The 15,818-nt window shown below is 47.2% G+C and overlaps 1 protein-coding gene across 2 annotated transcripts in view; it reads left to right on the forward strand.

Moving 5' to 3' along the window:
* Positions 1 to 330: 330 nt before the first annotated feature.
* Positions 331 to 15,818, forward strand: part of NDUFAF2 (NADH:ubiquinone oxidoreductase complex assembly factor 2) — a 221,427-nt gene continuing 205,939 nt past the window's right edge. The window contains exon 1 of one of the 2 annotated variants that reach the window (XM_077285919.1): positions 331 to 538. In XM_077285919.1, the coding sequence (XP_077142034.1) occupies positions 424 to 538 (115 nt within the window). In that variant the 5' untranslated portion in view covers positions 331 to 423. The remainder of the gene's footprint in view (positions 539 to 15,818) is intronic. The other variant, XM_077285908.1, reaches the window with a different exon arrangement.

A 15,818-nucleotide genomic window follows, 5' to 3' on the forward strand; every position in this document is an offset into this window, starting at 1 on the left:
CACGCATGACGACCTGGGCATTTGAGCTTCTACAAAATGGCGGCGGCTGCACCATAGGAACATTTTTGCCCGTCATACATCTTTCCCTCTAGTGTTCCTGACAAGCCGCGGTTGGAGGCGGAGCCGTTGCTGGGATCGGACGCTATCGCTTTTTATCATGAGAGGGGGCGGAGTTGTGGTCAGCCATGACTAGAGCAGACAGAGCGAAGCCGTTATTGGCTATGATAGGAGGCGACTGTGTTCTGATTGGCTAAATTTGGGAAGGCGGGATTATTTGTCAGTGTTTTGAATATACGGGCGTGTGATTGGTTATGGCGGGCGGAGGCGGGGTTATCTTTACTTTCGAGGGCCAATCACGTGGTGCGGGCTTGTGCCGGTAGAGCACGTTCCTCTGTGTCTTCCTTGTTTACTCCCTCACACAGCATGGACAAGCTGCGCTCCCTCCTGCAGAGGACACTGGGGACAGTGAGACACCACATGGGCACTGACCTGTACGGGAATAAGTATTATTACGTGCCTGAGCAGAGAACATGGACAGGTAATGACCGCTCTACACTGAGGGCCAGGATGTACACACATACTATGTGCGCTGTGGGCGGTGTTGCCTGTAGCAACCGTCCTGGGATTATAATCAGCGCTAATATGCAAATTACCTCCAGATAGGAAGAAGACTAGAACTCTAGCGCCACCTATAGGAAGCAGCTGCCCCACGTCACTATGGACCCTGTAGCCAGCCTTGTCACGTGACTTGGGGTGCGAGCCAGACCAGAATCTCAGTTTACAGATTGGGAGATTCTGGCTGTTAGCCTAAATCATAGTGACTTGTAGGATTGCTGCTTCCTATAGGTGGCGCTAGAGTTCTTGTCCTCTTCCCCTCTGAAGAGACAATTTGCATATTTAAATTCCCAGAGGAGCATGTATAGCCTATAAGTCTCCTCACTCTGACATGCCAGGCCTGGCTTGTCACTCTGCACAAGGAGAAACCATACCCCTTAGTCCCCACTCTGCAGTAATGATTCCTGATGTCTGGTTGCTATGGGTAACAAGACCACAATCCCACAGAGAATTTTATCCTTTACTAAATGGGTATTTTTTCAGGACTTGCTCCTGCGCCTCTTCTGTGTGTTGTGTCCTGATCCTGCTGTCTGTGCAGCCAGGAGGGGACTGTGGCCGTGATTGACTCTAACTGTAACCCCCCAGTCCGGCGGTGTCAGCCCTGCTCCCCGCAGATTGCCATGTAATGTAGCTTCTTATAGCCAGGGCTGTTGCGCACTGGCATGTACCAGCCCATGGCTTACAGAGCTGAGGATGGGGCAGTGAGGGCCGAGAAGCCATCAAGTTTATAGGGGCTGAGGAACAAAGTACATTTTTAGTTAATAGATCTTGTAATATTAATAATTTCCACAATTGGATGTTTATATATAACTAGATGGTTGCCCGATTCTAACGCATCGGGTATTCTAGAATATGCATGTCCACGTAGTATATTGCCCAGCCACGTAGTATATTGCCCAGCCACGTAGTATATTGCCCAGCCACGTAGTATATTGCCCAGCCACGTAGTATATTGCCCAGCCACGTAGTATATTGCCCAGCCACGTAGTATACAGCAGAGCCACGTAGTATATTGCCCAGCCACGTAGTATATTGCCCAGGGACGTAGTATACAGCAGAGCCACGTAATATATTGCCCAGTTACGTAGTATATTGCCCAGGGACGTAGTATACAGCAGAGCCGCGTAGTATATTGGCCAGTTACGTAGTATATTGCCCAGGGACGTAGTATATTGCCCAGGGACGTAGTATACAGCAGAGCCACGTAGTATATTGCCCAGGGACGTAGTATACAGCAGAGCCACGTAGTATATTGCCCAGGGACGTAGTATACAGCAGAGCCACGTAGTATATTGCCCAGGGACGTAGTATACAGCAGAGCCACGTAGTATATTGCCCAGGGACATAGTATACAGCAGAGCCACGTAGTATAGTGCCCAGCCACGTAGTATATTGCCCAGCTATGTAGTATATTGCCCATCCACGTATGACACAGCTTAAAAAGGGCATCATATGCCTGTTAAAAAAAAATAAAATAAAAAAGAGTTATATACTCACCTTCCGGCGAAGCGGTTACCGTCGCTGCTGGTGCGCTCCGGTCCCAAGAGTGCATTGCGGTCTCGCGAGATGATGACGTAGCGGTCTCGCGAGACCGCTACGTCATCATCTCGCGAGATCGCAGCATGGAGCGGACAGCGGCGTCGCGACCGGGAAAAGCCTGTTGTCGATCAGGGGGCCGACGGACGGTGAGTATATAACGATTTTTTATTTTTTTAATTATTTTTAACATTAGATGATTTTACTATTCATGCCGCATAGGCAGCATGAATAGTAAAAAGTTGGTCACACAGGGTTAATAGCGGTAAGGGACTGCATTACACCGCGGCATAACGCGGTTCGTTACCGCCGCCATTAACCCTGTGTGAGGGCAGACCGTAGGGGTGTATGCGGGCGCCGGGCGGGGAGTAAGGAGCAGCCATTTTCTTCCGGACTGTGCGCGTCGCTGATTGGTCGTGGCAGCCATGACAGGCAGCTGCCGAGACCAATCAGCGAACGAATAACCGTTACAGACAGAAGGACAGACGGAAGTGACCCTTAGACAATTTTATAGTAGATGTTCCTGTGCTGAGATAATCTTATAAATGTGCCCCTGCTGTGTGCTACATGGTCTGATCATACCACAGCTCCTGGGCAGGATGGGGGAGAAAGAGAGTATACAGACAGGGCAGCACGGGACCACCGCTACTGCTTTCTGAGAGGTCCCGTGCTGTCCTGTCTCTATAGTCTTTTGCTTCCTCCCCTGCCCAGGATCTGTGGTATATTCAGACCATGTTCCTGTACGTTCGGACACAGCCAGTACACAGCAGGGGCACAGTCATAAGATTATCTCGGCACAGGAACATTTTACATAAACACATCCAATTGTGGAAGTTATTGTTATTCCAAGATCAGTTGATTAAATATGAATTTTGTTCCTTGGAAAACACTTGTTTAAGGAAGCTTCTTTCTCCTTGGTGCTGGCAGAGAAGCTGTGTCTACACACAGACCTGGGGGTGTTCTGGCCTGAGGAGCCGCACTGCCGGAGGGCTGTAAATCAAGTGCGACTAAGCTGGCGTCTTTTACTGGCAACATTGAAGGTTGCTGGCATGCAGTATGGCCCTGACCTGCGTAGACGTTGCCCGTAGACACAGGTCAGGTACATGCTCGGATTGGCTCACGGAGGTTCTGGTGCATCCCCCGATGGGCCCCTGTGCTCCTCTCTGCAGTACTTGTCACATTACACTTGGTTCCCTGTGTACAGACAATGGTGACATCTCATCATTCATGTAAGAAACTGCCCAGTGCATTGTTATATAGGGGCAGAGGTAACCTTGTGACTGAGGGTAATATTTACATGTAGATGAATAGCGGCCCCCAGAATCCGTGTTGTAGGAGGGTCCTCAGCACCCCAGCCCGACACTGATGACATTGGAGAACGAAGAGACAAGCTGAGGGAACACAAGTGAGAAAAGAAAGGGAACAAGACAAAGAGAAGGAGAAAGAAAGAGCGCAAGATTGTTACCGAAACAAAGCTGGAGACCAAGAATGAGATGGAGACAGAGAACGTGACTTGGATAGAGACTACGGGAAAGCTCAGTAATGGTCGCTGCCCAGTAAGAGGCATCCATGGTTATTAGAAGGCTGATGTGTCATGATTCCCCAATGGCATGGGAACATCAGAAGCACAAAATAACAGACTAGCTCTCGGGTGATGGAAACTCAAGCTGACCGTGACCTAAATCTACCACACAACTAACAGTAGCCAGGGAGCATTCCTACGGCTGCCTAAATGCCACGCGCCAGCCGGAGAACTAACTACGCCTGGAAGAGGAAGGAACAGACCTGGCTTACCTCTAGTGAAATTCCCCAAAGATGATAGTAGCCCCCACATATATTAACGGTGAGTTCAGAGGAAAAGACATACACAGTATGAAGGTAGATTTAGCAAAGCGAGGTCCACTTACTAGATAGAGGAAGGATACAAAAGAGGACTTCACGGTCAGCTGAAAAACCCTTTCAAAAACCCATCCTGAGATTACTTTAAGACTCCTGTGTCAACTCATGACACAGGAGTGGCAATTTCAGTCCACAAGAGCTTCCAGTAACAGGGAATGACAAAACTGTAAACTGGACAAAAAATACAAAACAAAAAGGACAAGAGTCCACTTAGCTGATCAGCAGACTAGTAGCAGGAACATGCAACTGAATGACTCAGGTTACAATGATGACCGGCAAGGAAGTGACTGGAGAGCAAGGCTAAATAGGGAACTCCCAAAACTGATGGAAACAGGTGAGCTGAGGGAGAAAAGCACACACAAGCCTCCAGTACCACCAGCCACCACCAGGGGAGCCCAAAAAGCGGATCACAACACTGATGGTTAATCAAAATGATTCTTAAGACCTTAGTCCAATATCTGTGGCCATCAGGCCTGAGCCCTGCCATGTACCTGCTGGCATCCCTGGCTCCTCTTAGGATAAGTAAGTCTGGCATGACATTATGGACCAGACCTAGTGAGAAGAGGAGCCACAGATGGCCACCACCGATGGCTGCTCTGGTTACACGTATTGGCAGCCAATCAGCACACTTATGGGAATTCTGCTCAGTGTTAAACAAGAACATTAACATTGAACAGAATTTCCTTCAGCCTATTGCTTTGTTCCTCCACAGAAGTCAAGGCGTCTTATGTGTCCCCTTGGGAATTGAGTTTCTCCACCATGATCCATAGTGTATGGGAGCCCCCCAACTCTCCCCGAACAGATATTAGAGGGATGGGTGGTTCTCATTTTCCCATCTGATCCTTTTGTCCTGCAGGCGGATAAGTTACTAGCAGATTAATCTGGCAACTGCTTAAGGTGCATGTAGGTAAGACAACAATTGGGCACTCGTAGAAGGCTGGTCCTCCGTCATCAGCCTGTGTAAACGTGTCCCCAGATGAGCAGCGAAACGGTGGTTGAGCACTTGATCATTCATTGGTATAAAAATGATAGTTTTCTGTGTCACATCACCCCAGGACAAGGGCCATACCCAAGTGGATTGGTGTTGGTTCACCAGACTGTTTAGAAAGTCAGATGGGAACAGAATGATCACGAATACGATTGTTTTGTTGTGGTCCTACATGGTGACTATGAAAGATCATTGTAATGATGTAATGATCCTTGTGGCTTATGACAAATATTTGGGCCAATGTTGTGGTTGACTTCAACGTAAACCTCTAAACCTCTTAGTGATAGAGCCAATTTTGACCTTAATAACCAGGCCAAATTTTACAATTCTGACCACTGTCATTTTATGAGGTTATGACTCTGGAACATTTCAACGGATCCTGATGATTCTGAGATTATTTTTTTTTCCCGTGACATATTGTACTTTCTTGATAGTGGTAACATTTCTTTGATAGGACTTGCGTTTATTTATGAAAATGAAAAAAATGGAAATTTGGCGAAAATTCAAACTTTACATTTTTGTGCCTTTAACCCCTTAGTGACAGAGCCAATTTGGTACTTAATGACCGAGCCAATTTTTACAATTCTGACCAGTGTCACTTTAAGAGGTTATAACTCTGGAACGCTTTATCGGATCCCGCTGATTCTGAGATTGTTTTTTCGTGACATATTGTACTTCAAGTTAGTGGTAACAGTCCTTCGATATTAATTGCGATTATTTATGAAAAAAATGGAAATATGGCGAAAATTTTTAAAATTTTGCAATTTTCAAACTTTGTATTTTTATGCCCTTAAATCAGAGAGATATGTCACAAAAAATAGTTCATAAATAACATTTCCCACATGTCTACTTTACATCAGCACAATTTTGGAAACAATTTTTTTTTTTTGTTTGGGAGTTATAAGGGTTAAAAGTTGACCAGCAATTTCTCATTTTTACAACACCATGTTTTTTTTAGGGACCACATCACCTTTGAAGTCATTTTGAGGGGTCTATATGATAGAAAATAACCAAGTGTGACACCATTCTAAAAACTGCACCCCTCAAGCTGCTCAAAACCACATTCAAGAAGTTTATTAACCCTTTACGTACTTCACAGGAACTGAAACAATGTGGAAGAAAAAAATGAACATTTAACTTTTTTTTGCAAACATTTTACTTCAGAACCATTTTTTTTAATTTTCACAAGTGTAAAAACAGAAATTTAACCACAAATTTTGTTGTGCAATTTTTCCTGAGTACGCCGATACCCCATATGTGGAGGTAAACCACTGTTTGGGCGCACCGCAGAGCTTGGAAGTGAAGGAGCACCGTTTGACTTTTTCAATGCAGAATTGGCTGGAATTGAGATCGGATGCCATGTTGCGTTTGGAGAGCCCCTGATGTGCCTAAACAGTGGAAACCCCCCACAAGTGATACCATTTTGGAAACTAGACCCCTTAAGGAACTTATCTAGATGTGTGGTGAGCACTTTAAACCCCCAGGTGCTTCACAGAAGTTTATAACGTAGAGCCGTGAAAATAAAAAAATCGCATTTTTTCTACAAAAATGATCTTTTTGCCTCCAAATTTTTATTTTACCAAGGGTAACAGGAGAAAATGGACCCCAGAAGTTGTTGTACAATTTGTCTTGAGTACGCCAACACCCCATATGTGGGGGTAAACCACTGTGGGCGCATGGCTGAGCTCGGAAGCAAAGGAGCGCCATTTGACTTTTCAATGCAAAATTGACTGGAATTGAGATCGGACGCCATGTCGCGTTTGGAGAGCCCCTGATGTGCCTAAACAGTAGAAACCCCCCAAAAGTGACCCCATTTTGGAAACTAGACCCCCCATGGAATTTATCTAGATGTGTAGTGAGAACTTTGAATGCCCAAGTGCATCACAGAAGTTTATAATGCAGAGTCGTGAAAATAAAAAATATATTTTTTTTAACAATAAAGATTTTTTAGCCCCCAAGTTTTTATTTTCACAAGAGTAACAAGAGAAATTGGACCCCAAAAGTTGTTGTCCAATTTGTCCTGAGTATGATGGTACCCCATATGTGGGGGTAAACCACTGTTTGGGCACACGGCAGAGCTCGGAAGAGAAGGAGCGCCATTTTGGAATTCAGACTTTGATAGAATTGTCTGTGGGTGTTATGTTGTGTTTGCAGAGCCCCTGATGTACCTAAACAGTAGAAACCCCCCAAAAGTGACCAAATTTTGGAAACTAGACCCCCTAAGGAACTTATCTAGATATGTGGTGAGAACTTTGAATGCTCAAGTGCTTCACAGAAGTTTATAATGCAGAGTAGCGAAAATAAAAAAATATTTTTTTTTCCCACAAAAAAGATTTTTAGCCCCCAAGTTTTTATTTTCACAAGGGTAACAGGAGAAATTGGACCACAAAAGTTGTTGTCCAATTTATCCCGAGTACGCTGATGCCCCATATGTGGGGGTAAACCACTGTTTGGGCGCACGGCAGAGCTCAGAAGGAAGGGAGCACCATTTGACTTTTTTAGCGCAAAATTGGCTGTCGTGTTTGGAGACCCCCTGATGTACCTAAACAGTGGAAACCCCCAAATTATAACTCCAACCCTAACTCCAACACACCCCTAACCCTAATCTCAACCCGATCCATAATCCTAATCACAACCCTAACGATAATCACAACCCTAACCCCAAAACAGCCCTAATCTCAACCCTAACCATAACCCTAATCAAAACCCTAAATTCAACACACCCCTAACCCTAATCCCAACCCTAACCCTAATCCCAACCCTAATCCCAAACGTAACACTAATCCTAACCCTAATCCAAACCCTAACCCTAATCCCAACTCTAACCCTAACTTTAGCCCCAACCCTAACCCTAACTTTAGCCCCAACCCTAACCATAACTTTAGCCCCCGTCATCACAAAAAAAGTTCAATGTAACCTTTTTTTTGTACGTCGCGTCCGCCATTTCCGCGCATGCGTGGCCGTAACTCTGCCCCCTCCTCCCCAGGACATAGACTGGGCAGCGGATGCGTTGAAAAACTGCATCCGCTGCCCACGTTGTGCACAATTTTCACAACGTGCGTCGGTACGTCGGGCCGACGCATTGCGACCGCCCCGTACCGACGCAAGTGTGAAAGAAGCCTAAGGCTACTTTCACACTAGCGTCGTACTCGGCCCATCGCAGTGTGTCGGGCCGACGTACCGACGCTAGCGTTGTAAGCGCCGCACAACGGGTGCAGCGGATGCTGTTTTTTCAACGCATCCGCTGCCCCATTGTGAGGTGCGGGGGGGCGGAGTTCCGGCCACGCATGCGCGGTCGGAAATGGCGGACACGTCGCACAAAAAAGTTACATGTAGCTTTTTTTGTGCCGACGGTCCGCCAAAGCATGACGCATCCGTCGCACGACGGATGCGACATGTGGCAATCCGTCGCAATGCGTCGCTAATGCAAGCCAATGGAGAAAAAACGCATCCTGCAAGCACTTTTGCAGGATGCGTTTTTTCTCCAACGACGCATTGCGACGGAAGCCAAAAAACGCTAATGTGAAAGTAGCCTAACCCTAGCCCTAACCCTAACCCGCCCGCCATGATGAAAAAGCCGGCTGGCAGGAGAAGACAGAAGAGGACCCAGGGACACCGGGTGAGTATGTTAGGGTCCCCGAATCCCCCTATTTCTCTGTCCTCTGATGTGCGATCACATCAGAGGACAGAGAATTACAGATCGATCGCTTTTTTTTTTTTTTTTTGCGGTCGCCGGTAAACTGTTAATTACCGGCGATCACAAAACAGGGGTCGGTGCAAACCGACCCCGATCATGTTCTTTGGGGTCTCGGCTACCCCCGGCAGCCGAGACCCCAAAGATCTTCCGGGCGGCGGGCGCAGTGTGCGTGCGCCCGCCATTTTTTCCCGGAAAAAAGATGGCGGGGCCCATCGGGAGCCACGAGGAGCACCGGGGGAGGTAGGTAAGTATCGGGGGGCTATTGGGGGCCATCGGGGACCACATTTCTCTGTCCTCCGATGTGCGATGACATCGGAGGACAGAGAAATTAAACGGCAAATCACGTTTTTTTTTTTTTTTGTTGCGACCGCCGGTAAACGGTTAATTACCGGCGATCGCAACTCGGGGGTCGGTAAAAACCCCCCGAATCATGTTCTCTGGGGTCTCGGCTACCCTCGGCAACCGAGACCCCAGAGAAAATCCGACTCTGGGGGGCGCTATTCACTTTTTCCACAGCGCCGTTAATTAACGGCGCTGTGGTTTAAGTACCCTTAGCGGCCGCCGTTAAAAGGCGTATCGGCGGTCGTTAAGGGGTTAAATCGGAGAGTCTTGTTGCACAAAATAGTTAAAGGGAACCTGTCACCCCGTTTTTTCAGTATAAGATAAAAATACCATTAAATAGGGCCTGAGCTGTGCTGGACAATAGTGTATTTTGTGTACCCTGATTCCCCACCTATGCTGCCGAAATACCTTACCAAAGTCGCCGTTTTCGCCTGTCAATCAAGGTGGTCTGGTCAAATGGGCGTGGTGACATCGCTTCTTCTCCCCCAGATCTTGCTTATCTTTCTGTTGGTGGCGTAGTGGTTTGCGCATGCCCAACAGGGGAATGCACTGCGCAGCTGAAGAAAAAGAGCACGATCTGCGCTATTCTCCGCTTTTTCGCTGGTGGCGACCATCTTCCTGAGGCCGCGCATGAGCAGATGGAGTGCTCTGCTTCCCGGGGCTGCAGGATAATGGCCGCGGGATGCCGCGCGTGCGCAAATGGGGATCGCGGCGACCATTTTCCTGAAGCAGAGTTCGCATGCGCAAACCACTACGCCACCAATGGAAAGATAAGCAAGATCTGGGGGAGAAGAAGCGATGTCACCACACCCATTTGACCAGACCACCTTGATTGACAGGCGAAAACGGCGACTTTGGTAAGGTATTTCGGCAGCATAGGTGGGGAATCAGGGTACACAAAATACACTATTGTCCAGCACAACTCAGGCCCTATTTAACAGTATTTTTATCTCATACTGAAAAAACGGGGTGACAGGTTCCCTTTAATAACATTTCCCACATGTCTACTTTACATCAGCACAATTTTGGAAACATAATTTTTTTTTTGTTAGAAGTGTTTCCGTATTATTCAGACTACAGACGCAGCAGACCATAAGACGCACCCCAAATTTTGAGGTGGAAAATATCAGAAAAAAGATTTTTATAAGATAGGGGTCTGTCTTATTGTCCGTATTTAAGGTATCTTACCTGAGAGCCGGTGGTGGTACTGCGGGGTTTCAGAAGGCAGGGTCCTTCCTCAGGAAGCGGCAGAAGTGGGGCAATGCTGCAGTCCCCGGGTGCCATGCTGCAGGTCCAGTGTCAGTGGTGAGGCAGAGCTGGAGCAGGGACCCATCCTCAGGTTGCCAATGTTTTAACCGGTGATGCACTCTGCTCGCCGTGGACACCGAGCCGCGGCGCCACCACAATTCTGCCTCTGGATCCTGAAGAAAGGACCCCTTTTATTTACATCCGTCTTTTCATCTTTTTGATTGTGTTTCATTGCACTTTTTGTTCAGCGGTATGATGATAAAGCATTGTTTTTTTGCCTCGTTTTTTTTTTTTTTTTTTTTTTTTTTACGGTGTTCGCTGAAGGGGTTAACTAGTGGGACCGGTTTTATAGAGCGGGTCGTTATGGACGCTGCGATAAAAAATGTGTTGTTTTTTTTTAAATTTATTTACATGTATGTATTTATTGGTAAAATATTTATTTTATTCTTTATTTAGGGATTTAAAAAAAAAAATGCTTTTACACATTATAATATATATTTTTTTACTTTATTACATTGCCCCAGTATGGGACATTACTACACTGCTAAAAAAAATAAAGGGAATAGGGTTGAGCGACTTTCATTTTTTTAAGATCGAGTAGGGTTTTGGGAAACCCGATTTTGTCCAGAGTCGAGTCGAGTGCAGTCGGCCGATTATCGCTAAAAGTCGGGGATCGACCGAAACACGAAACCCAATGCAAGTCAATGGGGAAGCATAGTCGGCAGTGAGTGGAGGCCAGGAAAACACCTACAGTGCCCATTTTAATGCCAAAAACATCCATTCTTGTTTCTGAAGCTTGCCAATCTTAATTAACTGTATAATAATAGTTGGGCATAAGGAATTGGGGGAAAGTTGTGGGGGGAGTAGGGCTGGCTCAAGTTTTTCGTGGGCCCAGGAAATGCGGACTACGTCACGGCGGTGTTGCAGGGAAAGGTAAGTATTTAAAAGTTGCAAGTGCTGTGATCCTGAGCAAGCAGGGGGGGCCCACTCGTTCGCATTGCCACTGGCACAGGGCCCCTCAAAGTACGGCGGTGTGTTTGCATGGCGGGGGCGCCTCCCACCAGCAGCGACACTTTTGCGTACTCTGAGGGGCCCTGTGCCAGTGACGTCGCCAACGAGTATGCCCCCCCACCTGATGAAGGAACCTGCACTTTCATCTGCACCTTCCTCTTTGTCCCTGTGTAAGGTGGTATAACATGCGGGAAGGGGAACCTTACTTTCAGCAGGGTCAGATTCTGGCTGTGTAGAGTACAAGGGGAATGTAGTGGTCTAGGTCAATGTACCAGCAGACTCATTTAGCAGTGGCTGGGCAATGGGCAGGATGAGGAGGAAACAGATATAGGGCCAAAGAATAAAGTAGGCTACATGCAGTTCAAAATTGGTAACAGGACTAAACAGGCGGCATTGCTTTGTTCAGTGGAGTAGCAAACCCAAGAGCAGCAGACACTGTTTCAAGGGCCTAACCACACTAGTAGGCCAAATGCAGTTTAATATCTGATAGTATAGGGCGAAAGCCAGAATGTGGAAGCTCAGCTTTGTTCAGTTGAGGACAACACCAGGGAGGGGCAGACACCTTTAGTAGGCCGGAAAAGCCTATTGCATTTTTTAAAATGGTAATTTGGAGCAGAAGGTTGAAGCTCAGCTTTATTTAGTTGAGGGCAACACCAGGGAGGGGCAGAAGCCGTTAGTAGGCCCTAACCACCATTTTTTTTTTTTTTAAAACCACTTAATGAGAGCCGGAAGGTTGAAGCTCAGCTTTATTTAGTTGAGGACAACACCAGGGAGGGGCAGAAGCCGTTAGTAGGCCCTAACCACCATTTTTTTTTTAAAACCACATAATGAGAGCCGGAAGGTTGAAGCTCAGCTTTATTTAGTTGAGGACAACACCAGGGAGGGGCAGAAGCCGTTAGTAGGCCCTAACCACCATTTTTTTTTTAAAACCACTTAATGAGAGCCGGAAGGTTGAAGCTCAGCTTTATTTAGTTGAGGACAACACCAGGGAGGGGCAGAAGCCGTTAGTAGGCCCTAACCACCATTTTTTTTTTTTTTAAAACCACATAATGAGAGCCGGAAGGTTGAAGCTCAGCTTTATTTAGTTGAGGACAACACCAGGGAGGGGCAGAAGCCGTTAGTAGGCCCTAACCACCATTTTTTTTTTAAAACCACTTAATGAGAGCCGGAAGGTTGAAGCTCAGCTTTATTTAGTTGAGGACAACACCAGGGAGGGGCAGAAGCCGTTAGTAGGCCCTAACCACCATTTTTTTTTTTTAAACCACATAATGAGAGCCGGAAGGTTGAAGCTCAGCTTTATTTAGTTGAGGACAACACCAGGGAGGGGCAGAAGCCGTTAGTAGGCCCTAACCACCAATTTTTTTTTTTTTAAAACCACTTAATGAGAGCCGGAAGGTTGAAGCTCAGCTTTATTTAGTTGAGGACAACACCAGGGAGGGGCAGAAGCCGTTAGTAGGCCCTAACCACCATTTTTTTTTAAAAACCACTTAATGAGAGCCGGAAGGTTGAAGCTCAGCTTTATTTAGTTGAGGACAACACCAGGGAGGGGCAGAAGCCGTTAGTAGGCCCTAACCACCATTTTTTTTTTAAAACCACTTAATGAGAGCCGGAAGGTTGAAGCTCAGCTTTATTTAGTTGAGGACAACACCAGGGAGGGGCAGAAGCCGTTAGTAGGCCCTAACCACCATTTTTTTTTTTTAAACCACATAATGAGAGCCGGAAGGTTGAAGCTCAGCTTTATTTAGTTGAGGACAACACCAGGGAGGGGCAGAAGCCGTTAGTAGGCCCTAACCACCAATTTTTTTTTTTTAAAAACCACTTAATGAGAGCCGGAAGGTTGAAGCTCAGCTTTATTTAGTTGAGGACAACACCAGGGAGGGGCAGAAGCCGTTAGTAGGCCCTAACCAAAGTTGAAGGCCAAATGCAGTTTAATTTCTGATACTATAGGCCGAAAGCCAGAAGGTGGAAGTTCCGATTTAGACAGTGGAGGACAATTTGAATTAGGGACTGCAGACAGACTTAGTAGGCTGTCCCCTGTGGACCATGCATCCACCACATTAACCCATTGCGCCGTAATGGACACGTAATCTTCCGTGGCCATGCCTACAGGTCCATGCGTCTGTTGTCAGGTGCACCTTTGTACTCACAGATTGCCAGAGTGCATGGACAATGCGGTCTTCTACATGCTGGTGGAGGGTTGGGATGGCTTTTCTCGCAAAAGAAGTGTCGACTGGTTAGCTTGTAGCGTGGTACAGCGTAGTCCATCATGGCCTTATTAATAGTAAATAAAATATATAACTAGGCTCTATGAACTTTTAAATAGGTTCCAGGGGTACACGGGCAGCATTGGTGTGGTCAGTGGAGGAGTATTGCAAGTAGGGGCTGCAGACAGGCTATCAAAGGCCTAAAATAACAAACAGTAGGCAGTCATGGCAGTTTTACATCGGTTACATGGATACACAGGCAGGCACTCCAGGCAGCATTGTGCTCAGTGGAGGAGTATTGCAAGTAGGGGCCGCAGACAGGCTATCAAAGGCCTAAAATAACAAACAGTAGGCAGTCATGGCAGTTTTACATCGGTTACATGGATACACAGGCAGGCACTCCAGGCAGCATTGTGGTCAGTGGAGGAGTATTGCAAGTAGGGGCCGCAGACAGGCTATCAAAGGCCTAAAATAACAAACAGTAGGCAGTCATGGCAGTTTTACATCGGTTACATGGATACACAGGCAGCTAGGTGGTGAGTGGAGGAGTATTTAAAGTAAGGACCGCAGACAGGCTATCAAAGGCCTAACATAACAAACAATAGGCTCATGGCAGTTTTACAGCGGTTACATGGATACACGGGCAGGCAGCTTGGTGGTGAGTGGAGGAGTATTTAAAGTATGGACCGCAGACAGGCTTCGAAGGCCTAACACAATAAAATGGGCTGGCTGTAGGCACTTTAAAATTGGTTCCAGGGGTACACGGGCAGCAGTGGTCTGGTCAGTGGAGGACTAGTGGAAGTATGGACCGCAGACAGGCTTCGAAGGCCTAACACAATAAAATGGGCTGGCTGTAGGCACTTTAAAATTGGTTCCAGGGGTACACGGGCAGCAGTGGTCTGGTCAGTGGAGGCCTAGTGGAAGTATGGACCGCAGACAGGCTTCGAAGGCCTAACACAATAAAATGGGCTGGCTGTAGGCACTTTAAAATTGGTTCCAGGGGTACACGGGCAGCAGTGGTCTGGTCAGTGGAGGCCTAGTGGAAGTATGGACCGCAGACAGGCTTCGAAGGCCTAACACAATAAAATGGGCTGGCTGTAGGCACTTTAAAATTGGTTCCAGGGGTACACGGGCAGCAGTGGTCTGGTCAGTGGAGGCCTAGTGGAAGGAGGGACCGCAGACAGGCTTCGAAGGCCTAACACAATAAAATGGGCTGGCTGTAGGCACTTTAAAATTGGTTCCAGGGGTACACGGGCAGCAGTGGTCTGGTCAGTGGAGGCCTAGTGGAAGGAGGGACCGCAGACAGGCTTCGAAGGCCTAACACAATAAAATGGGCTGGCTGTAGGCACTTTAAAATTGGTTCCAGGGGTACACGGGCAGCAGTGGTCTGGTCAGTGGAGGCCTAGTGGAAGTATGGACCGCAGACAGGCTTCGAAGGCCTAACACAATAAAATGGGCTGGCTGTAGGCACTTTAAAATTGGTTCCAGGGGTACACGGGCAGCAGTGGTCTGGTCAGTGGAGGACTAGTGGAAGGAGGGAGCGCAGAAAGGCTTCAAAGGCCTAAAATAACAAACAATAGGCTCATGGCAGTTTTACAGCGGTTACATGGATACACGGGCAGGCAGCTTGGTGGTCAGTGGAGGAGTAGGGACCGCAGACAGGCTATCAAAGGCCTAAAATAACAAACAATAGGCTCATGGCAGTTTTACAGCGGTTACATGGATACACGGGCAGGCAGCTTGGTGCTGAGTGGAGGAGTAGTGCAAGGAGTGTCTGTCCCAGTACTCCCAAAATATAAATAGATGTTAATGTCTCGCAAAACAACCAAAACAAAAAAAAAGATGGCATACTTAGGTACAGGGGTGGGCTCATCTGCTGTGTTTCTGACATAGTAATTTGGCAGTAACTATTTAATGGTGCCAATATAGGACACAGACACAGACTACTTTAAGTTGCATCATAGATGTCTACAAATTTGTATTGTCAGTGCCAGACATTGAATGATGTCAGCGAATAGACTAAAGATTGGTGGAGCTGTGCGACATAATTTTGCACGTAGTACAGCCCAGTTTGAGCTGGGGTAGGGGGGAACTCTCTTGAGGCCGGCGGGACCGCCCCAGGGCCACTCATGTTACAACGGTGTGTCTGACGTTGGGTGCGCACCACCACCGCCAGAGACACTACATTGTACTATGAGGGACCCAGTAGCAATGCCGTCAACCAAAAGCGAGCACACCCACCTCTTCAGACAAACAGCAGTCTCACGGGTGCTTGCGC

Source organism: Ranitomeya variabilis, chromosome 1 (assembly GCF_051348905.1).
Source record: "Ranitomeya variabilis isolate aRanVar5 chromosome 1, aRanVar5.hap1, whole genome shotgun sequence".
Lineage (NCBI taxonomy): Eukaryota > Metazoa > Chordata > Amphibia > Anura > Dendrobatidae > Ranitomeya > Ranitomeya variabilis.